At 52.7% G+C, this 24,843-nt stretch overlaps 2 protein-coding genes and 1 long non-coding RNA gene across 7 annotated transcripts; 2 read left to right on the top strand and 1 right to left on the bottom strand.

Annotated features, from left to right (window-relative positions):
- The first annotated feature begins 473 nt into the window (after nt 1-473).
- LOC137150637 (cytochrome P450 4F4-like) lies at nt 474-3,031 on the top strand. The gene is made up of 5 exons (XM_067544600.1): nt 474-541; nt 1,100-1,233; nt 1,359-1,423; nt 2,191-2,273; nt 2,659-3,031. Exons 1-5 carry the CDS (start codon nt 510-512, stop codon nt 2,834-2,836), a joined length of 492 nt encoding a protein of 163 aa, XP_067400701.1. The 5' UTR covers nt 474-509; the 3' UTR covers nt 2,837-3,031.
- A 1,551-nt stretch (nt 3,032-4,582) lies between these two features.
- LOC137150638 (uncharacterized) lies at nt 4,583-8,288 on the bottom strand. The gene is made up of 3 exons (XR_010919042.1): nt 8,057-8,288; nt 6,811-7,319; nt 4,583-4,645 (listed from the first exon to the last, which is right to left on the bottom strand). It is a non-coding gene; the product is annotated as an uncharacterized lncRNA (long non-coding RNA).
- Nucleotides 8,289-8,391: 103 nt separating this feature from the next.
- LOC137150635 (zinc finger protein 135-like) lies at nt 8,392-24,644 on the top strand. Of its 5 annotated transcripts, none has more exons than XM_067544598.1 (3): nt 8,392-8,530; nt 21,307-21,408; nt 21,834-24,644. In XM_067544598.1, exons 2-3 carry the CDS (start codon nt 21,330-21,332, stop codon nt 23,192-23,194), a joined length of 1,440 nt encoding a protein of 479 aa, XP_067400699.1. In that variant the 5' UTR covers nt 8,392-8,530; nt 21,307-21,329; the 3' UTR covers nt 23,195-24,644. The 5 variants fall into 5 exon arrangements, with proteins under 5 accessions (XP_067400699.1, XP_067400698.1, XP_067400697.1 ...); XM_067544597.1 differs by having other exon boundaries at nt 21,184-21,408; XM_067544596.1 differs by lacking the exon at nt 8,392-8,530 and adding an exon at nt 12,386-12,477 and having other exon boundaries at nt 21,184-21,408.
- The last annotated feature ends 199 nt before the right edge of the window (nt 24,645-24,843 follow it).

The raw sequence follows: 24,843 nt of genomic DNA, 5'->3' as shown, positions 1-24,843 counted from the left end.
ATTCCCAAGGCCTTTGCCTTATATACCTCTGGCCCCGGCCATGCGGTCTGTAGAGTTTTACAGGAACTAAAATGGAGTCCAGAGTCACATGGGCAAGTCCTGTGACTCATTAGGTGATGCTGGCTTCTTTCTGTGGGCCCCTTGCACCTGGGAATGTCTTCATGGGTCATTAAGCAGGCTATTGTTCTGCAGCCATCCTGTTTGAGTCGTTACTCAGACAGCACCATTTGAAACACAGATATATCAAATCTATCTATAACTTCCATTTCACACATTACACATGAACATAAGTATTATCATCTGACTTAGCATATTATAACTGTCCTAATGGTACCTGACATGGCATATCTCACATGAATTAATATGATTTTGACATATTGATGTCAAACAATATAACAAATGCTCTCCCCAGGCCACGACACCACAGCCAGTGGCCTCTCCTGGGTGCTCTATAACCTGGCGCATCACCAGAGTACCAGGAGCGCTGCCGGGAGGAGATCAAGGACTTAATGCGGGACAAGGAGTCAGAGGAGATTGAATGGTGGGACGGCTGCTCCAGCTGCAGTGCTGGCACCGTCTCCTCTCGGGCACTGACCCCCCCCTCCTCTCCCGCCACCTCCAGGGCCTGTCGGGCTTCCCCCGCATCCTTTAGTCTCAGCACAGCCCCCAGCCCACCTGTGTGTGTCAGTGCTGGGGTCCCTTCACCTCTGCCAGGCCCATGGAGCTGGAGGTTCCCCTGTAAGCTGGGCTCAGGCTGCTCCCCAGTGGCCCGGACCGAGGGCCCCATGGATCAGGGTGTCACGCACACACCTCTGACCCCCCTTGGTACTCGAGGGCCCGGCCACACACAGTGTGCATGCCCCTCTGCTGCTCCAGGTGTCACGCGTCCCCTCAGGCCCCCCCCTGCTTGGGTGTTGGGCATCCCCTCAGTGCCCTCCACTGTGTGAGGGCCCCACAGTTCTCGATGTCACGCGTCCCCCTCAGTGCCAGCTCCATGCAGGGTGTGCGTCTGTCCCAGCCCCAGTGCCTGGCTCATGGGCTCTCACTGGGCCCCTCATGCATCCAGCTGTGGGGCCATCGCTGAGCTCTGCTCTCACAGGGAGGACCTGTCCCAGATGCCCTTCTCCACCATGTGCATCAAGGAGAGTCTGCGCCTGCACCCGCCCGTCACTGCCGTGTCCCGGCGCTGCACCGAGGACGTCAGCATGCCTGACGGACGCGTCCTCCCAAAAGGTACCAGCTTCCTTCCCTGCCCCCCAGCCAGGGGCATGGCACCAGAGCTGGGCCCATATCCCCTGAGGCGCTCAACCCCTCTCCTTCTCCCCCTCCTCTCTAATGAGGCAGTTTCCTCTCTGCAGGGAACACCTGTCTGATCAGTATCTACGGGACGCATCACAACCCTGCTGTCTGGCCGGAGCCCGAGGTATCATTGCTCACCCTGTTCTGTCCTTTGGCTCTTGTTCCACCCCCTGGACACTTGCAGCGTGGCACTAGGGGGCGCTGTGCTGCAGGGAGATGGGTGGGGGCTGAGCAGGGGGCGCTCTCCCCTTGCAGTCACTGCTGACCAATGCCCCAGCATGGCACTAGGGGGCGCTGTGCTGCAGGGAGCGGGGTGGGGGCTCAGCAGGGGGCACTCTCCCCTTGCAGTCACTGCTGACCAATGCCCCAGCGTGGCACTAGGGGGCGCTGTGCTGCAGGGAGCAGGTTAGGGGCTCAGCAGGGGGCGCTCTCCCCTGGCAGTCACTGCTGACCAATGCCCCAGCGTGGCACTAGGGGGCGCTGTGCTGCAGGGAGCAGGTTAGGGGCTCAGCAGGGGGTGCTCTCCCCTGGCAGTCACTGCTGACCAATGCCCCAGTGTGGCACTAGGGGGCACTGATGCGCCACCAATGTAGCAGCTGCCCAGGGCCCCCCCCAGAACGGAAGCTTCCCCCCCCCCCCCCCGGTCGCCTAGAGGGCAGAGAGGGTCGCACCCCCATCCACACTGGGGCAGGGCTGGGCTCTGAGCACTGGGTGGAGGCAGGACCATCCCCACTGCTGGTGCACGGCCCCGTGGGCAGCTCGCTCTGGGGAGCCTCGTGCCCAGGCTGCACAGCGGGGAGGAGCCGCCTTTGCTCCCCCTTGGCTCAGGGACCCCGGCCCTGTGTCGTTCCCTCCCTGCTCCCCTCACACGCCCTGTGCTTGCTGCTCCAGATCTATGACCCGCACCGCTTCGACCCAGAGAGCTCCAAGAACCAGCACCCGCTGGCCTTCATGCCCTTCTCCACTGGACCCAGGTAACCTGCCGGCTGGGCTCCGAGACCCTCGCTGCACGAACTGCCCCCGCTGTCCCCCCGCCCCCAGGCTGCCCACCAGCTGGCGACCCCGTTGGTGCCCTCGCTGCAGTGAAGCATTGTGGGATACACAAGAGGCGCCTCTGTCTGGTCAGCCTGGGGTCAGCTGTTATTGCTGAGGATCTGTCCCTTGTCCCAGAGCGGAGCTGGGCTGCCCCCAGCATCTGTCTGTCCCCGCTCCCTGCAGGCAGTGGGTTCTGGGGTGTCTGTCCCTGCTCCCCTATCCCTGCCCTCATGTATGTGGTTTCCAGCCTCGTCCCGCAGGTGCCCTGATGCCTGCATGGCCCTGGCCGGGCGAAGGGCCTGACACACCTCGCTCTGCCCCCAGGAACTGCATCGGGCAGAACTTCGCCATGGCAGAGATGAAGGTGGTGCTGGCACTGACGCTGCTGCGCTTTGCCGTGTGGCTGGATGAGAACAGACCCGTGCGGCGCAAGCCCGAGCTGATCCTGCGCAGTGAGAACGGGCTGTGGCTGCAGCTGGAGCCCTTGGGGCCCCGCCGTTAGAGCCAGACCCCTGCACTGCGCTCCTAGGGCCCTTTCACTCCCACCCGCTGGGGGATCCAGCCTGCTCCACACAGCTCAGGGGCCTGGAGCTCAGGGGCCTGTCTAGATGAGCTGATGGAGAGCGTGGGGACGTCTACTCTGCAGCCCAGCCTGCTGCCCCCACTTATCCCAGGTAATCGGGGCAGGGGATGTCTAAGTGCCTTTGTTTCCGTGTAGTCAGCTGTTTGCAGCACAGGAATACCCAGCAATAAAAGCTCTCAATTGTATAGTGGTGCATCTGCAAAGTGTTCCCACACACCCCCTAGCAGTGACCAATATCTGGCCTTCAGCAGAAGACAAGAAACACCAATAATGCACTTGGCCAGTCAGTGGGGGTTGGGGACAATTCCCCTCTGACCCGTGGGGCAGCCAATGAGTGGGGCACAGTGTTGCCAGAGCCCTGCCACCATAAGAATAAAAATGCTTTAGACTAACTGGAAACGGTCGCTGATTCCACCTCGGCTGCACCTGCGCCCAGCTGCAGAGAGAGGGTGGGATTTGCTCATGGCCATGCAGTGAGTCCGGGGTCGAGCCAGGAATGGAACCCGATGTCCTGTCTGCCAGATGCCTGCTCTGACCGTTACCCACACGGCATCGGGGTCAGGGCATGTGAGGCCTTGGGGCTCTGTGACAGGGTGTACCCACTCGCACTGGCCAATCAAGGGTTAACCATGTACTTTGGACCCAGGAGGTCATGCCCCCTCCCCCTGGCTGAGCATGCGCCAGTGGAGGGAGTATAGAAAAGGCAGCAGCCCAGCTCATGTGGGGCTGACTGAGGAGGGGAGTTGGCCTGTGCTACAGGTTCCCGCCAGGGCCCCAGCTTAAGGAGGCCAAACATGCTGACTGCACTGCAGGACCCTGGTTGACTGCAGAGGATGAGGGAGCTGGGAAGCTGCTGCCACCCTTGGAGGGGCTACAGGACTTGGAACCAAGGGTAGGACGTGGCCCAGGGAACTTGTGCTGAACCTAAAGCCAGGAGCACTGGTTCCACAGGGCCTGGGCCCCCTAACCCTCCTGCACCTACTGCAGGGTGCGGTGACTGCTGAGGGACTGCCTTGTAGTGGGAATATGGAGCACTACCGCTCAGGACTATAAATGCTAGAGGGAGCCCAAGGGCTGTGCTCACTAACCCTCCTGCCCAGTGCTGATGGCTGGACAGACAGACAGACAGACAGCTCCAGCCTTTTGTGGGGGCTAAGGACTGACTGACTCCCCTGAATTGCCCTTGCTGCAGCACACAGCTGATTCGGGCATGTTACTGCAGCCCGACGCACAGCAAAGCACGGCCAGCTCTGAAACAGCCCCTGCAACCACACGCCTACGTCCTGGACTGGCAGGGGCTGGGCTCCCCTTTGCTGGAGTGCTGGCTGGGCCGGGCTGGTTCATGTTGCCCACCCCAGGCATTCCCAAACCCCAGGGAGCTAGGAGCACTGGAACACTAATAGATGTTGCGAGGGGTTATTTCTCGTCTGGGTTTCCACCGTCAGGGTCCCAGGGGCCCATTTCACACTTCATTTTTAAATGGAAGTTGAGAGTCTTTCAAAGCATTGGTCCCAGGCGTGAAGAAAACACTAAATATCTTGAGACGCACTAACCCTGGGAGTTGGCAGCACTGCACACTGGCCAGGCTCTCAGTGCTGGGGTCTGGGCAGCCCTGGCTAAGGGATGCGTTGCACATATGTGTCGCCAATGATTAATCACTACTGATGGCATCTGGCCCTCATATATTAGAAAAGCTCTTGACCCCTGTTCATCCCAAATCAGATGCACCTAAAAAGTAAAGACAGGAAGAAAATAGTTTGTGTCAGGAGATGCTTTGTCTAAGGACCGTGCAGCTAAGGTCAGGTGTTCCATGATTTAAAACTAAAAATGACTAAACAAGAGTATTGTTAATCACCTAGGCAAGAATTGCTCCGAATTTGGACGTGGGTAAAACCTCTTCCCCCTCTCATCCTCGCTAAAAGAATGCTAAGTTACCAAACAGGGTCTGTTGGAAAAAGATTCCAAGTGAGGATCGTTACCCTGCACCTGGCTTTTCTATGCAAAGTGGCTCAAGAAATGGGTGGTGAAGCTGCAAGTTAAATGAACTAGCCATGTGGTGGTTAAATTGGACAAGCTGTTACCCCAGAAATCCAAGACACAGGTTTCACCCCAAATTATAAACTCTACATTGTTTTCCTTGTAAAGCAGATATACCATGGATAATCTGTGTTTCACCCCAAATTAGAAACTGCACATTTGTTTGCTTTGTGAGTCAGAGCTGTAGCCTTCTCTATGTGGAAAATGTCTCTTGCTTTAAATAATGTGACATGCTTATGTCTGAGCAAAGAATGTATGGAGTATGTCCTTCCAATGTAAAAGATCATATGGGATTTTGTTGATTTTTCACTGTAAAAATTGTAGCACCCTAGAGGTAGTACGAATTGTTTAGCACAAGGAAAAAGAAATGTGAAAAGATATTAACCAAGGTATAACTTTGAAATATTAAGAGAAATCCCTTAAAAGCGGTGGGGGTTACCAACTGATAAAGGGAGCTAATAATGAAATACAGTCCTTGAAATTAATCAAACTTAAAAAGCTACTAACAGAAGGAAAAAGAAATTTGTTATACACCTTCGCCATCTATTGGATATCAATGGAAGGAGCATAGAAACTAAACTCAAATCTGAGCATCCCGCTTGTTAGGTGTCCAATAGCGGTCAGACGTGGGCCCTCTCCAATTAACCCTGAAACTAGGGTTATAAAATGAGAAGACCTGTGGGCAGGGGCAGTGACTGAACCCAAAACAAGAAGGGGCAAAATCCAAAGTGCAACTGATGCCCAGACCAGCGGTAAGGAAAGTTCTCCCCCACTCTGTCCCAGGGTTAAGAGGATAAGATGAAATGGTGAGATTTCATTTCAAAGTTTGCGTATCCCTTCCTATTCTTTAATATAAATAGCTGAAAGTCCCTTAGCTGAGTCTGCACTTGCTGATGAAACCACAAGTAACCACATTTTAGAGTCTAACCCCTTTATAAATCCAAGCAAATTAGCTTAAAAGAGATTGAAGACAATAACGCTAAGCAATGGCTTTTAATATTCTAAACTTGTTCCTTTTGGACCAGTCTAGTCAAAGAGAAGTAACCACACTCTTCAAAGTGCCTTAAAGACAAGTGCACCCTTGGAAGTGTGATAAACGTGTTAGGTATTAAAGCCGTGAGAACTGATGATCATAAGTAAAGGTAATAAGAAATCTTGGTAATTTGCATTGTTCCTTGATATAATTGTTGAGCCTCAAGTGTAGTCTGTGATAATTGCTTGTGAGACTGTGTTCTGTGGTGTGTGTGTTTAATACACGCAACTGGTTGTGTCTATGTTTGAGTAATGAACTGCTGATTTATACATTAATGTGGGTCTGGGTGAATTAACTGTTGGCTGGTTAAGAATAAGTAAGTCTCCTGACTTGAGAAAAGTTGACATGAAGAAAACTCTGCATTAAACTAGTCACAAGCCAACGCTCCCTGTTCTCAATTCACAGCTGTTCTCCTGTTAGACTCTATTATGTATTGGCAAACCTAGTTTGTTAGATTTCAGCTTTAAAAATCTAACTGACAACCTGGCAAATTCCTAAATGTGACCCCTCATCATGCTTACATGGGTCCTGGCACACTGGGCGAGACCAATTGTAAAAATCAGAGTCAATTACATTTTTACATTGCCCTCCCTGTCTCCGCTTCCCCGGTGCCCACCCCCCTCACTAATGGCTTGGAAAGAAGCTCTACTGAACAAGTTTGACCACCGAATTGGGAGCCTTTGAAACACCTCTGTGACCCATATTTTAGCCCTAGGCAGTCCCCTCCCCCACTCTCTGCGCATCTGGGGTGGGGGGCGGGCATAAGGACCCAGGTCTCACTACCTTGCTCTTCGTATCATCATCACACCCTTGTTCTCCTTACCTGCTGGGTGTGACAGCAGTGACGGCCAGGGTAACATCACCTGCAGCCTAGAGCCCTGAGCCGTGTCACCCAGCGCACCGGGACCGGCAGCTCCCGGCCATTTGAACCTGTTTGAAGGGAAGCCTTTGAAACAAACCAGCTGCTGAAAAATAAAACTGGAAAACCAGAAATTACATCACGTGTCACCATCGGAGCCATTTCTCAGCCATGTGGGGAGGAGCCTGGCCAGCTGCAGTTGTTGCTGCTGCCTGGGCAAAAGGGTGTGGGGGGCACACATTTTGCCAGTGGGTAAGTGGTTTGCACGCAGTTTGCTAGACAGCAGCAGGATACTGGGGCTCAGGAATCCTGGGTTCTGCTCCTGCTGCTGGGTGCAGGGTGGGGTCTAGTGATCATAGCGGGTGACTGGGTGTTGTAGGTCTGAGGCCTTGTTCTTGGGTTAAGCAGTAGCAGCCATATAAGGAGAGACAGCAGCCATCAGCTACGTAGCAGGTAGTCACATCTTCACTGTCCTGAAATTACAGCAAGACAATGTAATATCGGGCTGGTAAGAAGGTGCTACTGTCCTTATAATATCTACCAGCACAGCTAAATAAACACTTTACAAAATGTAAAGAAAATCTTGTTTGCTAGCGTTCTGTCTGGCAAGGAATCACTGATCAACAGTCGTGGTTATATAATCTACCCTTCTTATTGTTTTGTCTTTATGGTCCCCACTTCTCGATTGTTTATCTGAATGATTTCTGTCTGGTTCTTTGATTGTCTCTGTCTGTTGCATAACTAAGTGGGCACAATTTAAATCAGTTAAGGTAGTAGGAGATGATTGATTAAAGAATGGTTTCGTAATGGGCTAGGATTGGTGTTTTGTAGTACTTTCATTTAAAATGATTGGTTAAGGGACAGCTAAGCAGGACCCAAGTTTTAAGTCTATAAACTGAGGTCCAAAAGGAAGTTCTTTGGAATCTAACTCCAGGACACAGCCCAAGAATCAGAGCTGCCAGACCTCAATACCTGGGTGGTGAGGTAGGCCTGTTCTGCCCCTCCGCGGGTCCTGCACTCTTCTCGGCTACACTCGTGGTATAACTGGCTGGGAGCAAGCGGGGACCTGGCCCCACCCTCTGCCCCAGCCCCAACCCAGGGACCCTGTGAGGAGCAGCCTCAAACCGCTTCCCTGGGTTGCCTGTCCTTGGCCCCACTGCTCATGGTCTGCTTCCTGGAACCGGGACGAGGGTTTTTCCCCCTTCCTCACCGTGGGTCTCTCTGTCCCTGTGATCCTCCCCTGTTTGGTGAGGTCACCCCACCTCAACTCCTTTGCTCAGTTGTCTGAGCAGCCGGGTCCTCTTTCAGGCCTATGACCCCTGACCCTGCCCAGACGAGCTTCTTCTTAACTCTTGTACTTTGGGGTTGTGGTAGCAACAGCAATGCTCCAGGCTCTGTAGCAGCTCCTTAATTGGCCTCAGCTGGCCTAACTGGCTAATTGACTTGGAGCAACCCCAGCTGAATCACCCAGGGAACAAGGATTTGTTGATCCTGGGGCTATTATATATACCCTCCACTACTCTTCTGTAGCCAGTAGGTCTGGCCCTGTCACACCTGCCAACAATTTGCAATATGTTAGGATTGGTCAAAGAATTTTGGACCGGGGGAAGAGTGGCCCCAGGTGGGGAAAGTAGTTTCTGCCTGTGTACTGAAGATTTGTAGCCTGCTTGTACCATCTCTCAGGGTGAGACATTTCTAGATTTAAATCCTATTAGTGTGTAGAATTTAGACTGCAATCTTATGTTTATTATTTGGTAACTATTTCTAGTCTCTTTATGCTTACACTTATCACTTAAAATCTATTTTTCTGTAGTTAATAAACTTTAATGTTTAATGTTTTGTCTTAGCCAGTTTTTTTTGTTTTTTTTTGAGTGAAGTGTTTAGGCAGTCTCAGTTCAGATTAACAGGGGCAGGTGTATATTCTCCCCATGCTGGGAGGGGAGGGGATTTATTTATAAATTTGCACTGAACAAATCTTCGTTAAGTGCAAGATGGTATAATCTTGGGGTGCACTCCTGTAGTGAAGAGTTTGGGGGTTACTGGGTGTCACCTTGCTCTATGGGGGGTATATGAATGGCTCAGGCAGAATATTCATGTGACTCAGTTGGGTATGTGGCACCACCTGCTGTCATGTTGGGTGATAACAGGGTCTGGAGAGACTGTCTATGTATCATCAGCAGAAGCATAGTTGGAGGTCATCCCAGGCCAAAGGGTAAGGAGGCTCAGCGGTACCCCAGATTCAAGCTGCATCAGACTGCACATCTGTGACAGACACAAAGACTGGTGGAGTGGTAAATAATGATGAGGACAGAGCAGTCCTACAGAGGGAGCTGGATTCGAACAAAATCTGTTTAAATACATCTAGGAACAAGGAATGAAACCCATACGTACTGAATCGGGGACTGTGTCCTGGAAAACAGTGACCTGAAAGGATTTTGGGGTCATAGAATCATAGAAACGTAGGGCTGGAAGGGACCTCAAGAGGTCATCTAGTCCATTCCCCCATGCTGAGGCAGCACCAAGTAAACCTAGTAAATGTCCCTGGAGGGTGTTTATCCAACCTGTTCTTAAAAATCTTCAATAATGAGGATTTCACCACCTCCCTTTGTAACCCATTCCAGCATTTAATTATCTTTATAGTTAGAAAGCTTTTCCTAATATCAAATCTAAATCTTTCTTTCTACAGATTAAACCCATTACTTTTGTCCTACCTTCAGTGGACATGAAGAACAACTGGTCACCATCCTTAACATATTTGGTGACTTATCAGGTCCCCTCTCAGTCTTCTTTCCTCAAGATTAAACATGTCCAGTTTTTTAAACTTTTCCTCATTGGTCAGGTTTCTAAATCATTGGTCATTTTTGATGCTCTCCTCTGGATGATTTGTCCACATCTTCCCTAAAGTGTGACTCCAGAATTGGACACAGTACACTAGCTGAGGCCTCACCAGTGATGAGTAGAGCAGGACAGTTGCTTCCTGTGTCTTACATATGACACTCCCATTAATACACCCCAGAATGACATTTGCAACTGCATCATATTGTTGATTCATATTCAACCTGTGATCCTGTTGTTAGTGCTGTGGAGAGTTGTTCAGCTGCTGAGTGCTGCTGTTCTTGGAGCTCTGCTGTTAGGTGCATGAGCAGAGGATGCAGCCTGCTGATTCAGCAGACCTCGATGTTACTCATAAAGAAAGACCACCGGCTTGGTTCAGTGGCAAAGGCAGTCAGCCAGGTTTGTGGTTGACGAAGCCTGGTACTAGTGCCCTGGCTCAATGGTTACAGAGATATTAACATGTATGCCCGTGACAAGGTAGAGACTCAGTCAGGACACCAGGATCCTGTCCCCTTGGCCGATACAAAGATGCCCTTCCTATGACCTCTCCTTTTATACATTGATACAAACAAGTTACGTCTCACACGCCAGACATTATTAGTTATCACTCTTATCCTTGTACCTGCTAGTTCAAACACCACAATTTCATCCATTATCCTGTCATCCCATCCGTATCTTACGAGGGGTCAATGTGTTCTTGTACCATCTCTCAAGAACATGTTCACATACAGTAGAACCTCAGAGTTACGAACACCTCAGCAATGGAGGTTGTTCGTAACTCTGAACAAAACGTTACGGGTATTCTTTCAGAAGTTTACAACTGAACATTGACTTAATACAGCTTTGAAACTTTATTATGCGGAAGAAAAATGCTGCTTTTAACCATCTTAATTTAACTGAAACAAGCACAGAAAGTTTCCTTACCTTCTCAAATCTTTTTTTAAAACTTTCCCTTTATTTTTTTAGTACTGTCCAGTTTTGATTTTTTTTGTCTCTGCTGTGCTGCCTGATTGCATACTTCTGATGCATGGTGTGTGGTTGATCTGCCAGTTTGTAACTCTGGAGTTCATATCTCTGAGGTTCTACTGTAGTTACTTGAGAGATCTGTGTTTTTGTACCGTCCTCTCTGGTCAGGAATATGCTTTCTTGGTTCACTGACACCTGATGCGTTACTATTTTGTAAAAGCCAGGCCTACTCTGGTTCACAGCCTTTGGTTCATATGGGCTTCAGCAAGGCCTATAACTCCCACATCCTTTTCAGCAGTATTACTGCTGTGACCCTAGGCACCCCTGTATTCATACCCTACACACTACTACAATAATATTTGTACACAATATCCCTTGTGAGGTATCTATGAAAGCCAATAATATGCAGCTTATTAATAAATTTGTATAATGCATGCATTAATATTATATGTGAAATTATTAATTCCCTCTGTATGATGTTACTAAAGTGTGTTTGAACCAGACAACACTGGGGAGTGGATAAATAGAGCAATTTGCATAGTAGAACACACCAGAGGGGAAGAAACCAGCATGAATCTTTTCCATCAGACTACCTGGAACCTCTCCTCACAGCAGAGGCCCTTTTTGCCAAGAAGGCTAATGGCATATTGGGCTGCATTAGTAGGAGCATTGCCAGCAGATCGAGGGAAATGATTATTCCCCTCTATTCGGCACTGATGAGGCCACATTTGGAGTATTGTGTCCAGTTTTGGGCCCCCACTACAAAAAGGATGTGGACAAATTGGAGAGAGTCCAGTGGAGGGCAACTAAAATGATTAGGAGCTGGAGTACATGACTTATGAGGAGAGGCAGAGAGAACTAGGCTTGTTTAGTCTGCAAAAGAGAAGACTGAGGGGGAATTTGATAGCAGCCTTCAACTACCTGAAGGGGGGTTCCAGAGAGGATGGAGCTAGGCTGTTCTCACTGGTAGTAGATAACAGAACAAGGAGCAATGGTCTCAAGTTGCAGTGGGGGAGGTCAAGGTTGGATATTAGGAAAAACCTTTTCACTGGGAGGGTGGTGAAGCACTGCAATGGGTTACCATGGGAAACGGTGGAATCTCCATCCTAGTAAGTGTTTAAGGCCCAGTTTGACAAAGCCCTGGGCTGGTCCTGCTTTGAGCAGGGGTTGGACTAGATACCTCCTGAGGTCCCTTCCAAACCTAATCGTCTACGAGTCTATGATACTTTCAAAATATGTTAGTTAATTGAGCGATTGTCACTGTGGTGGTTACTTCTGATACCTGGTGCCACCTAGATTTAGCCATTCGTAAGAATTTGTTTGCTAAGACCCTATTTTGCACAGAAAGGAAGTTTCTTCATGAATTTCTGCATAATTTGGTGCTGTCTGTCTCCCCAGAAGGAGGCTTTTCTGCTCTGGATCCTAGCACAACCATCTACTGCACTACAACATATGTCACCAACTGTGGCCGGCAAACAAGTAATGGGCCTAAGGTGCCTGCTGGTGCCAGGCGTGAGGGTCACACGCCGTGTGTGTGTGGGGAGAGGAGTGCGGGGGGGTGTGTCACAGATCAGTTCTTGTCCCCTTTCCTTCTTCAGCCGGCTCAGCTGGGGCAGCAGGGCAGGGTCTGCGGGGCGGGGAGCTCCGCCGGCCCTGCGGCTGGATGCAGGGATCCCTCCCCTCCCCGTGCACTGCTGCGTTCGGCCGCTAGGCGTCCCCGCGCTACGCAGAGCCCCGGCTTGGCCCCTCCCTGGTAAACAGCCGAGGCCAGGCTGGAGCCGAGCGGGGTGGAGGCGGCGGCAGGCCGCTGGCTGGAGTCGGCCGGGCTCGGTAACGCTGGTTCCCGCGGCCCGGCGGGGCTCGGTGTGCTTGGCTCGGGTCGGGCTGCGCGCGGGTCCGGGAGCGGCCGAGCCCCTGCAGCGCGGGGTCGGGGTCGGGGTCGGAGGGGGGGCGGGGATGCGCAGCCCGGCGGCCTCCAGCCAGCTCCGGGCAGCCGGGGGCTTAGCGGGGGCGGGGGGCAGCTGCCGAGCCGGGACACTGCGGGGGGGGCCCAGCTGCAGCCTACGGGAAGTGCCCCCCCCCCCCCCCCAGCCAGCTCGGGGGCAGCTGGCCTGGTGTGCTGCTGGCGTGTGTGTTGGGTGGAGGGTGACACGATGCAGGAGTGTGTGTGTGTGTGGTGACCAGTGTCAGTGCAGGGCTTTCTTTGTGTGTGGGGGGGGAGGGGGAGTGACTGGTGTCAGTGCAGGGGTTTGTGTGGGCAGGCAGGTGACAGTGCAGGAATGTGTGTGGAGGTGTGTGTGACCAGTGTCAGTGCAGGGTTTGGGGTGTGTGTGGGGGAGGGGTGATCGGTGTCAGTGTGAGGGGTGGGAATGACCGATGTCTATTCAGGTGTGTGTGGGCAGGCGGGGGGTGACTGGTGTCAGTGTGTGTGTGGGAGGGTGATCCGTGTTAGTGCAGGGTTTGGTGTGTGGGGAGGAAGGGTGACCGGTGTCAGTGTATGTGTGTGTGTGTGTGTTGAGGGGGGTGATCCGTGTCAGTGCAGGGGATGGGAATGACCAATGTCTATTCAGGTGTGTGGCTGGGTGGGCGGGCGGGCAGGCAGGCAGGGGATGACCGGTGTCAGTGTGTGTGTGTGGGGGGGGTGATCCGTGTCAGTGCAGGGTTTGGTGTGTGATGAGGTGTGAGGGGGAGGGGTGATCCATGTCAGTGTGTGTGCGTGGGGGGGGTGTGATCTGTGTCAGTGCAGGGTTTGACGTGTGATGAGGTGTGGGGGGAGGGGTGATTGGTGTCAGTGCAGGGGGTGGGACTGACCGATGTCTATTCAGGTGTGTGGCTGGGTGGGCAGGCAGGCGGGGGATGACCGGTGTCAGCTGGGTGTGTGGCGTGACAGGTGTCTATGCAATGGGGAGTGGGGCCAGGGGGCTGCATCCAGTAAGCAGCTCAGCTCCATGAGCAGTTGGTGGTGGGACCATCTGGACAGATGTCCCCAAAGCACAGCCCCTCCGGGTCTCTGTTGTGGGTGGGTCCAGCCCCATGGACAGGGTAATAGTGTGTTTGTGTCTGACCCCTCAACTGTGGATGTGTGGGTCCTGACTGTCCTGCCCTGGGGGCCTGAGGCAGATGCCCCGCAGCACGATGCTGCCTCTTGCTGTCTCCTGGGCTGGGTGCAGTTTTTCCTTTTCACTCTGCTCTGAGGCACGATATGCTTTCTGATCATTTGGGGGATTCGTCCCCGCAGGTAGATAGCCACTGTCTCCTCCTCTGTCCTGTCGGCTACCTGGCTTCTCCTCTCTGAGCTCAGATGGGGCTCTGGGGCCCACAGCTCCCCCCACTCATCTGTGGTCAATGAACCTGGCTTTGGCCAGGGTCGGCTGTAGCTTTGCTCATGTCACGGCAGGGAGGTCTCTGCAGGTGTGGTGGTCCGGGTAGCCCAGTTTGGGACCAGGCTGGATTTGTTCACCCTGGTGACTCGGTGTCTAAGGGGCTGATCTGGGGGGAGTGTTTGCTTGCTGTGGGGCACTGGGCTGGAGAGAGACTCAAGGGAGGAGTGGCTTTAGCTCTGGATTGAATTGTTCATCCCCTAGTGCTATTAGTTATTACTAATAACAGTAACAGACAGCATGGATTTGTCAAGAACAAATCATGTCAAACCAACCTAATAGCTTTCTTTGACAGGGCAACAAGCCTTGTGGATAGGGGGAAGCGGTAGACGTGGTATATCTTGACCTTAGTAAGGCTTTTGATACTGTCTCACATGACCTTCTCATAAACAAACTAGGGAAATACAACCTAGGTGGAATTATTGTAAGGTGGGTGCATAACTAGTTGGAAAACTGTTCCCAGAGAGTAGTCATCAGTGGTTCACAGTCAAATTGGAAGGGCATATTGAGTGGGATCCCACAGGGATCGGTTCTGGGTCCGGTTCTGTTCAATATCTTCATCAGTGATGTGGATAATTGCATAGAGAGTACACTTATAAAGTTTGCAGATGATACTAAGCTGGGAGGAATTGCAAGTGCTTTGGAGGTTACGATTAAAATTCAAAATGATCTGGACAAACTGGAGAAATGGTCTGAGTGTAAATAGGATGAAATGTAATAGGGACAAATGCAAAGTTCTCCATTTAGGAAGGAACAATCAGTTGCACACACACAAAATGGGAAATGACTGCCTTGTAAGGAGTAGTGCAGGAAGGGATCTGGGGGTCATAGTGGAGCACAAGCTAAATATGAGTCAACTATGTAACACTATTGCAAAAAAAGCCAACATCGTTCTGGGATGAATTAGCAGGAGTGTTATAATCAAGACACGAGATGTAATTCTGCTCTACTCCATGCTGATTAGGCCTCAACAGGAGAATTGTGTCCAGTTCTGGGTGCTACGTTTGAGGAAAGATGTGGGCAAACTGCAGAAAGTCCAGAGAAGAGCAACAGGAGGAAGGGGGAAAAAAAAAAAAAAGAGAGAGAGAGAGAGAGAAGGTCTAAAAAACAAGAATTACAAGGGAAAATTGAAAAAATTGGATTTGTTTAGCTTGGAGAAGAGAAGACTGAGGGGGACATAACAGTTTTCAAGTACATAAGCAGTTGTTACAAGGATGAAGGAGAAAAATTGTTCTCTTTAACCTCTGAGGATAAGACCAGAGGAAATGGGCTTAAATTGCAGCAAGGGCGATTTAGGTTGAACATTAGGAAAAACTTCCTGTCAGGTTAGTTAATCATAGGAACATACGAATGGCCACAGTGAGTCAGACCAATGGTCTGTCTAGTCTAGTTATCTTGTCTTCCAACAGTGGCCAGTACCAGGTGCTTGAGACAGAATGAACAGGTAATCATCAAGTGATCCATCCCATCGCCCATTCCCAGCTTCTGGCACACAGCAATCTGTGCCCATCCTGGCTAATAGCCATTGATGGACCTATCCTCCATGAACTTAACCAGGTCTATTTTGAACCCCATTATAGTCTTTGCCTTCATAACATCCCTTGGCAAGGAGTTCCACAGGTTGACTGTGTGTTGTGTGAAGAAATACTTCCTTTTGTTTGTTTTAAACCTGATGCCTATTAATTTCATTTGGTGACCCCTAGTTCTTGTGTTGTTTAAAGCTTCTTTATTTACTTTTTCCATACCAGTCGTGATTTTATAGACCTCTATAATATCCCCCTTAGTCGTCTCTTTTCAAAACTGAAAAGTCCTAGTCTTTTTAATCTCTCCTCATATGGAAGCTTTTCATTTTTGTTGCCCTTTTCTGTACCTTGGGCGACCAGATCTGCATACAGTATTCAAAATGTGGGCGTACCATGGATTTATAAAGAGGCAATATTATATTTTCTGTCTTATCTATTCCTTTCCTAATGATTCGCAACATTCTGTTAGCTTTTTTGACTGCAGTTGTACATTCAGTGGATGTTTTCAGAGAACTATCCACAATGAGTCCAAGATCTCTTTCCTGAGTGGTAACAGCTAATTTAGACCCCATCATTTTATATGTATAGTTGAGATTGTTTTCCAATGTGCATTACTTTGCATTTATCAACATTTAATTTCATCTGCCATTTTGTTGCCCAGTCACCCAGTTTTGTGAGATCCCTTTGTAACTCTTGAAGTCGGCTTTGGACTTAACTATCTTCAGCAGTTTTGTGTCATCTGCAAATTTTGCCACCTCACTGTTTGCCCCTTTTTCCAGATCATTTATGAATATGTTGAGCAGCACTGGTCCCAGAACAGACCCTTGGGGGACACCACTGCTTACCTCGCTCCATTCTGAAAACTGACCATTTATTACTACCCTGTGTTTCCTATATTTTAAGCAGTTACTGATCCAGGAGAGGATCTTCTCTCTTGTCCTATGACTGCTTACTTTGCTTAAGAGCCTTTGGTGAGGGATCTTATCAAATGCTTTCTGAAAATCTAAGTACCCTGTATCCCTGGGATGACCCTTGTCCACATCCTTGTTGACCCCCTCAGAGAATTCTAGTAGATTGGTGAGGTATGATTTCCCTTTACAAAAACCATGTTGACTCTTTCCCAACAAATCATGTTCATCTATGTGTCTGATAATTCTGTTCTTTACTTTAGTTTCAACTAATTTGCCTGGTACTGAAATTGGGTTTACCAGCCTTTAATTGCTGGGATTACCTCTGGACCCTTTTCAAAAAATTGACGTCACATTAGCTATCCTCCAGTCATCTGGTACAGAAGCTGATTTAAACGATAGATTACATAGCACAGTTAGTAGTTCTGCAATTTCACATTTAGAATTCTTGGGTGGATACCATCTGGTCCTGATGACTTATTACTGTTTAATTCAGTGGTTCCTTAACATTTTTGGTTTGAGGGCGACAGAAATCATTTTTACAACCCTGAAGGGCCACCAGTCTCTGCCAGCAGCCCCCCCACCCCACTGCAGCCAGACAGAAGGAATTCAGTGAGGAGGCTTCCTCCTCGTTGATCTTCCGTCCCCCTGGCTGCAGCAGGGAAACCACACGTGTCCTGTAGACCCAGATGCTCTCCACCTGGGTCCCTAGGCCGTGGCTCCCTTCTTCAGCCAGGGAGACGGGAGATCAGTGCTCCCCTCCCTCTGGCTCCAGCAGGGACCCCAGCCTGTAGGGACCCAGGCAGAGCGCTTTGCTTTCTGCTGGAGCCGGAGGAGCACTGATCTCCCCTTCCTCTGGCTCCAGCAGGGACCCCAGAGCCGAGGGACCCAGGTAGACGCTTTGCCATGCTCCCTGCTACAGCTGGGGGAGGGGAGCGCTGATCTCCTGTCCCCTTGGATGCAGCAAGGAGCCTGCACTGGTCTTGTAGCCCCACAGCAACGCGCCCCGCCTGGGTCCTTAGGCAGCAGCTCCCTTCTGCAGCCAGCAGGAGGGGAGAGGCATGGCCTGCGGGTCACAGGTTTAATTTATCAGTTTGTTCCTAGACCACCTCTAATGACACTTCAATCTAGGATTGTTCTTCAGATTGGTCACCTAAAAAGAACGGCTCAGCTTTGGGAATCTCCCTCACATCCTCAGTCGTGAAGACCAATGCAAAGAATTTAGTTTTTCCGCAATAATCTTATCTTCCTTGAGTGCTTCTTTAGCATCTCAATCGTCCAGTGGTCCCACTGGTGGTTTAGCAGCTTCCTGCTTCTGATGTACTTAAACAAATGGTTGCTGTTACTTTTTGAGTCTTTGGCTAGCTGTTCTTCAAATGCTTTTTTGGCCTTCCTAATTATATTTTTACACTTCACTTGCCAGAGTTTATGCTCCTTTCTATCTTCCTCAATAGGATTTAACTTCCACTTTTTGAAGGATGCCTTTTTGCCTCTAATTGCTTCTTTTACTTTGTTGTTTAGCCATGGTGGTACTTTTTTTCTCCTCTTCCTATGTTTTTTAATTTGGGCTATACATTTAAATTGAGTCTCTATTAAGGTGTCTTTAAAAGGTTTCCAGGCAGCTTGCAGGAATTTCACTTTTGGCACTGTACCTTTTAATTTCTATTTAACTAACTTCCTCATTTTTGGGTAGTTCCCCTTTCTGAAATTAAATACTACCATGGTGGGCTACTTTGGTGTTTTCCCCCTCAAAGGATGTTAAGCTTTATTATGTTATGGTCGCTATTACCAAGTGGTTCAGCTATATTCACCTCTTGGACCAGATCCTGTCACTAGGACTAAATCAATCAAGAATTGCCTCTCCCCTTGTGGGTTCCAGGATTAGCCGCTCCAAGAAGCAGTCATTTAAGGTGTCAAGAATTTTTATCTCTGCATCCCATCCTGAGATGACATGTACCCAGTCAATATGAGGATAGTTGAGATCCTCCATTATGATTAAGTTTTTTTATTTTCATAGCCTCTCTAATCTCCCTGAGCATTTCACAAGCACAGTCACCATCCTGGCCAGGCTGTAGGTAGTGTACCCTGCTGATTTCTTCTTCTTATTCAAGAATGGAATTCCTAGTCATAAAGATTCTATGGCACAGTTTGGCTCGTTTAAAACTTTTACTTCATTTGACTCTTATGATTTCTTCCACATATAGTGCCACTCTTCCACCTGTATGACCTGTTTGGTACTTCTGATATATTTTGTACCCTGGTATTACTATGTCCCATTGATTATCTTCATTCCACCAAGTTTCTGCGATGCCTGTTATACTATATCAATATCCTTATTTAATACAAGACACTCACGTTCACCTATCTTAGTATTTAGACTTCTGGCATTTGTATATAACCACTTAAAAATTGACATTTTTTAGCTGGCTGCCATTATGTGATGTAAGTGAATGGGACTCTTTCTCATCAGATCCTACCCATGTTTTATCCTCTTCCATCCTCTCCTCCTTACTAGGATATAGAGAATCTGCATTAATAGATCCTCTCCTGTCAAAACCACATGCTCTTCCGCACCTGTCAGCTTTCCCCTAGCCCTTAATTTAAAAACTGCTCTGCGACCTTTTGAATGTTATGTGCCAGCAATCCGGTTCCATTCTGGTGTAGGTGGAGCCCGTCCTTCCTGTCTAGGCTCCCCTTTTCCCAAAAGGTTCCCCGGTTCCTAATAAATCTAAACCTCTCCTCCCTACATCTTTGTCTCCTGCAGTTCTGCCTATCTAACTGGCCCCGCGTGTGGAACTGGAAGCATTTCAGGGAATGCTACCGTGGAAGTCCTGGACTTCAGTCTCTTACCTAGCAGCCTAAATTTGGCCTCCAGGACCTCTCTCCTATCCTTCCTTGTGTCATTGGTACCTACATGTACTGTGGCCACCGGCTCCTCCCCAGCACTGCACGTAAGTCTAGAGGTCTTGAGAGATCCGCAACCTTTGCCCCCGGCAGGCAAGTCACCATTCGTTCTCCAGGTCATTGCAAACCCAGCAACCTGTATTACTAGTGATCGAATCCCTCATCACGATTACCTGTCCTTTCCTAATGACTGGGTACCCTCCCCGGAGAGGTATCCTCAGTGCGAGAGGAGACCATGACATCATCTGGAAGGAGAGTCGCAACTATGGGATCATTTCCCTCTGTTCCAGTTTGATGTTCTCCTTCCCTGAGACTTTCCTCCTCAGCAGCACAGAGGCTGTCAGACCAGGGTGGGACCGTTCGACTGTGTCCTGGAAAGTCTCATCTGTGTCCCACTGTCTCCCTTAGCTCCTCCAGTCCAGCCACCCTGGTTTCCAAAGCCCGTACGTGGTCTGTGGGGGCCAGGAGCTCCTTGCACTGAATGCGCACACACGCCATAGGCCCTAGGGGCAGGAGATCATACATGCTGCATTCAGTGCAATAAAGTGGATAGCCCCACTCTGTTGCTGGACTTCGCCTGCATTCTCCTCTTACGCCTGCAGCGCTTTCCTTTATTGTTGTTGGGGAGTGGGGGAGTATTGGTTTTAGTCTACAGAATGTTCATGAAGTGTATCTGCCACCCACACTCTCCCCCTCCCTCTCTAAACTCCCTCGCTAAACTCCGTTAGTTGCCCCTGGTCGCTTAGGAGTGGGTTTTTTAAACCCTGCTTCTCCGAGTAGCCTGCCCCCTAATTATATTTTTACACTTCACTTGCCAGAGTTTATGCTCCTTTTTATTTTCCTCAATAGAATTTAATTTCCACTTTTGAAAGGCTCGCACGGGAATAAATTGCCGAGGGAGGTTGTGGAATCTCCGTCGCTGGAGATGGTTAAGAGCAGGTTAGACAAACCCTTGTCAGGGAAGGTTTAGACGGTGCCTGGTCCTGCCTTGAGTGCAGGTGGCTGGACTAGAGGACTGCGGCAGAATCTGACTTGCTCTTTGGCTGCGGCAGCGCTCCGAGCCCATTGGAGATCCAGCCTAGAGCGCTGGGCACTGCGCAGGCACAGAATAAAGATGCTCCTTGTGCTTATCTGCATGTGGAATGGCCGGGGCGCTGCCGATGTCAGTGCAAGGGTGGGGGCAGGCTGTAGGGCAGGAGGGGTTCCTAGTCCGTGTGAGGGCGCTTTCCTCCCTAGCTTGAGTTGGGTGGGGAGATGTTGTCAAATGTCTCCAGCAGGAGCATGCTCAGGGGCTGCATCTCCGTCCTGGGGGTTCTTTGTGGCTGGTCCCTGGCTGGGTTTGCTCTGAGGCACAGGCCCGTGGAGCCGACGGTGAGCCGAGGCTGTGGAATTGGTCTGGGGCTCTTTCAGGAAGGCCGTGGTCTGTTTCCACTGCAGGGCCGGGACGCACAGTGTGCTCTGGAAAGTGCAGGAGTCTCTGCCCCCTTGTGACCTAGGTGATCCCTGGCTCTCTGCCCCATGCAGTGGGGTCCCAGTTGGTGCTGGTGGCTCCTGGGATGTGGGCTGAGGTAACGGTCGCTGCCGTGGCTTGCCCCTTTGCACGGAGCTGGAGCTCACCACACAGGGTGGGGGGGCGTGTTAGCCAGGCCAGCTGTTTCCCACCAGTCCCGTTTGGAGGTTCAGTGCTGGTGATGCACGGAGCCAATTTGGTTCAAGTCTGAAGCTGGCAGAGTGAGAAGCTGTGGGGGCACCCTGGCCCATGGGGTCGTCTCACTGCCACTCTGATCATTTATGTCTGAATTGACCCTCTTGTGTTTCCAGGGGCATTTCCTGACTGTCCTGCCCAGGGCAGCCCAGAGCAGCAGAGGAACGCCATGCCATGTGGCCTGTGACCAGTGCCAGGCGGGTATTTACTCAGATCCCACCTACTGTCTTCTCTCCCAGAAGGGCCCCGATCCCAGTGCTGGATGGAGCAAGGGGAAGAGCTGCAAGCCCCAGATCTCGGCAAAGGCAAGGACAACAAGAGCCAGCCAGGCCCCCAAATAGGTGAGGGATAAATAAGTCCAGCTGAGACCCCCACCCGGCCACCGCTGCGAGCCCTCCTGGCCCAGCACCTCAGGGGTTGCCACCACCCTCTCCCTGATCTGTGTGCACCACCCCATCACCTGTCGCTCCCATCGCTGTAGCACTGACCCCCAGGCTGGGAGAAGGCAGCAGTCGCTCAGGGCTGCCAGAGAGCAACGTCTTGGCTCTCACTGAAAAAGCAAATAAAATTTCCAGCCCTCATGGATGCAAAGAACGGCTTGTGAAGGTGAGCTTGAGGTGCTGACGCCTGCCTGAGTCTGCAGCAGCCTGAGCTGCCTTCGTCAGAAACTGCCTCCAGGGAGGGGCGGGACCACGGGGCTGTTTGCCATAGCTGGGCCCTGTCGTGGGGGGATGGCTTGTGCCTGATTCCCCCTTTGTTCTTGCAGGTGAGGGGCTGGCGAACCCGGCTGGGGCAGAGGAGGCTGCACAGGGAAGGGACAGCACCAGCGCAGATGTGGAGCTGGCAGAGGGAGCATGGAACCCTCCTGCGGGGGCAGAGGAGGCTGCGCCAGAAGTGAGCACTGATGCAGGGCCGGCGCGGCGCAGAGACCCCGCACTCAGGTGGCCCTTTAAATGCAGCGAGTGCGGGAAGAGCTTCCGGCAGAGTGCCACACTGATGAGGCACCAGCTCCTGCACATGGGCGAGCGGCCCTACGTCTGCACCACCTGCAGCAAAGGGTTTTGCGACCGCGCGGCACTGGCCACGCACCAACGGGTGCACACGGGTGAGCGGCCCTTCCCCTGTCTGGCATGCGGCAAGGCCTTTGCCGGCAGCTCCGCGTTGCTGGTGCATCAGCGAGTACACACGGGCGAGCGGCCCTACCGCTGTGGGGAATGCGGGCAGAGCTTCCGGCAGAGCGCCCACCTGGCACAACACCAGCAGGGCGCCCACGCCAGCCAGCGCCCCCATGCCTGCCCCCACTGCGGCAAGTGCTTCGGGCTGCGCTCCACGCTGGCGCGGCACCTGCAGACACACAGTGCCGAACGCCCCTACGCCTGCCCTGACTGCCCCCGCCGCTTCCGCCAGCGGGCGCACCTGCTGCGGCACCAGCTGGCGCACACGGGCGAACGCCCCTTTCCCTGCCCGGTCTGTGGCAAAGCCTTTGCTCTGAGCGCCACGCTGCTGCGGCACCAGCTGGTGCACACAGGCGAACGCCCCTACCGCTGTGGGGAGTGCGGGCGCAGCTATACGCAGAGCTCCTACCTGCGCCAGCACCAGCGCAGCGCCCACGCCGGCCAGCGCCCCCATGCCTGCCCTGACTGCGGCTGCGCCTTTGCTGACCGTGCCAACCTCCTGCGGCACCAGCGGGGCCACGCAGGCGCCAGGCCCCACGCCTGCGCTGAGTGTGGGCGGTGCTTTGCCCAGCTGGCACACCTGCGGGAGCACAGCCGCACCCATAGCGGGGAGCAGCCATTCCACTGCGGCCAGTGTGGCCAGGCCTTTGGGCACCGCTCGGCCCTGGCTGTGCACCAGCGCACACACAGCAGGGAGCGCCCCTACCCCTGCGCCCAGTGTGGGTGCCACTTTGCCCAGCTGGCCAGCCTGGTGGAGCACTGCCGGCGACACACGGGTGAAAAACCACATGAGTGTCCCCACTGCGGACGCCGCTTCCGCCACCGCTCGGCCCTGCTCCGCCACCAGCGCTCCCACACTGGGGCGCGCCCCTTCCGCTGTGGGCAGTGCGGGCGCGGCTACACCCGCAGCTCCAACCTCCTGCTGCACCAGCGGGTGCATGCTGCCGAGTGACATCCCCTCCCCCAGGCCGGGACGCCACTGGCCCTGGCCTGCTCCTGCCCACTGCCCAGGCCTGTGTTCCCAGCAGGTCCTTCCCTGTCCAGGTGCTGAGTGAGAGTGAAGCAGCTGCCAGCAGCCACAGCTTATCCAGCCCCAGGGGCCAGACATGGGGGCAGAGCGGGGCTCGGGGGCTGGGCCTATGCAGTGTCTGCGGCCCGGGTTCCTCCCCTTTTGCTCCAGGACCCTGGGCCCTGCCGTTTGGCCCAGCCAAGCCAAGACTCACCCTGTGCATGGCTGCCTGGTCCTGTAGCTGCCCAGCTGTGCATGGGGGGAGAGGCGGAAGGGAAGCAGGTGGGCCCCAGCCCTTGATGCAGGCTCATGGGAAGCAGGGCGGGGGCGGGGGAGAGGGGTGGCCACTTCAAATTACTTTTCTAAAATGTCTGATTACAAAATGAAAATAAAGCTGTGACATTCCCAGGGGCTGTGTTGTGTCTGCAGTGGAGCCGGGCCCCATCATCTGCGCTGCCCCAAGCGCCCTGGGGGGATGCCAGCTGGGCACAGGACCCTGGTGTTGCTGTGGTTTCATGCTGCGGCAGCCTGGCTCCATGGTGAAGTGTCGCACTTTGGAGGCGTTCATTGCCACGACCGTGTGTGCGAACGTGTGCGGGGCTGCCTCCCTGGCCTGCGCCGGTCGCTCTGAGGGGGGTCGGCTGCTCCCCACCTCAGTGGGGCATGTGCCCCTTGGCAGTGTCGGTAACTGTTTCACTTCCCAGCCGGTTTGCACTGCGGCAGGGGTTTCTGCTCAGCACCCAGGCCCAAAGCACGGCCCCTATCTCCTCCCCTGCTCCTGCTGCCCCCGCCCCCCCAACCTTCTCCGGCGGCTGGGTGGGCTGCATCAGTTCACTTCTACTGCGCTGTGAGACACCACAGACAGCTGAATATGGAAAACACTGGTCTGCACCGGCCCTTGCACCATGCAGGGAAACACCAGCCTGGATGTGTCTAAAACTGCTGCCAAAGGGGGTCCAGTGGGCCCGGGCCTTGCTTTGTCCTACAGCCCCAAATCAACTTTAAGCCTCTCTGCCACGTGTGGGGGTGCAGCGCTGCGTGGCAGAGCCTGCCTGGTGCCAGCGATGAGCGGGGGGAGATGGCCCCAGGCCAGGGTGTTTGTGCCCGGCTCGGGGGTAGCAATGGCTCTTGGCTTTGCTTGGAGTCTCAGCTGTAGCTACCTTGACCTGCCCAGTCCCTGCCTGGCAGCAGGCGGAGGGGCCCCAGTGCTGCTGCATGCGACTGGAGGATTGGTCGGGGCAGCAGGCACCAGCTGTAGCGTCAACCCTCGCAGCACCAGTTCTTGTGGCAGGGCCCCTGTGCTGCACGCATGCCTTGGCCCTGGATTTAGGGTGCCCTGCTGAGGGGGGTCCCTCTGCTAAGGGGTAGTGCCTGGGAGGCATGGTCCCTGGGGGTTGCAGTAAGCAAGGGGAGGATACCCTGCACTTTGGGGCTCAGGGCAGTGCGGAGCTCTGCCATGGAGTGGAGGCTTCATGGGGTCCCCAGAGCAAAGGCCGGGGGCCAGCTCCTGGACTCCCGCTGGGACCTGGGGGGCTTCCTCCTGCAAGCCAGCATGGGCTGCATCTCCTGGGCGGCTGGAGGCGGCACTGGAG

This window comes from Emydura macquarii, unplaced genomic scaffold (genome assembly GCF_026122565.2).
Source record: "Emydura macquarii macquarii isolate MOO-44397 ecotype Brisbane River unplaced genomic scaffold, CSIRO-AGI_Emac_v2 contig_1002, whole genome shotgun sequence".
NCBI classification, from domain to species: domain Eukaryota; kingdom Metazoa; phylum Chordata; order Testudines; family Chelidae; genus Emydura; species Emydura macquarii.
This window is presented reverse-complemented; position numbering and strand designations above follow the sequence as displayed.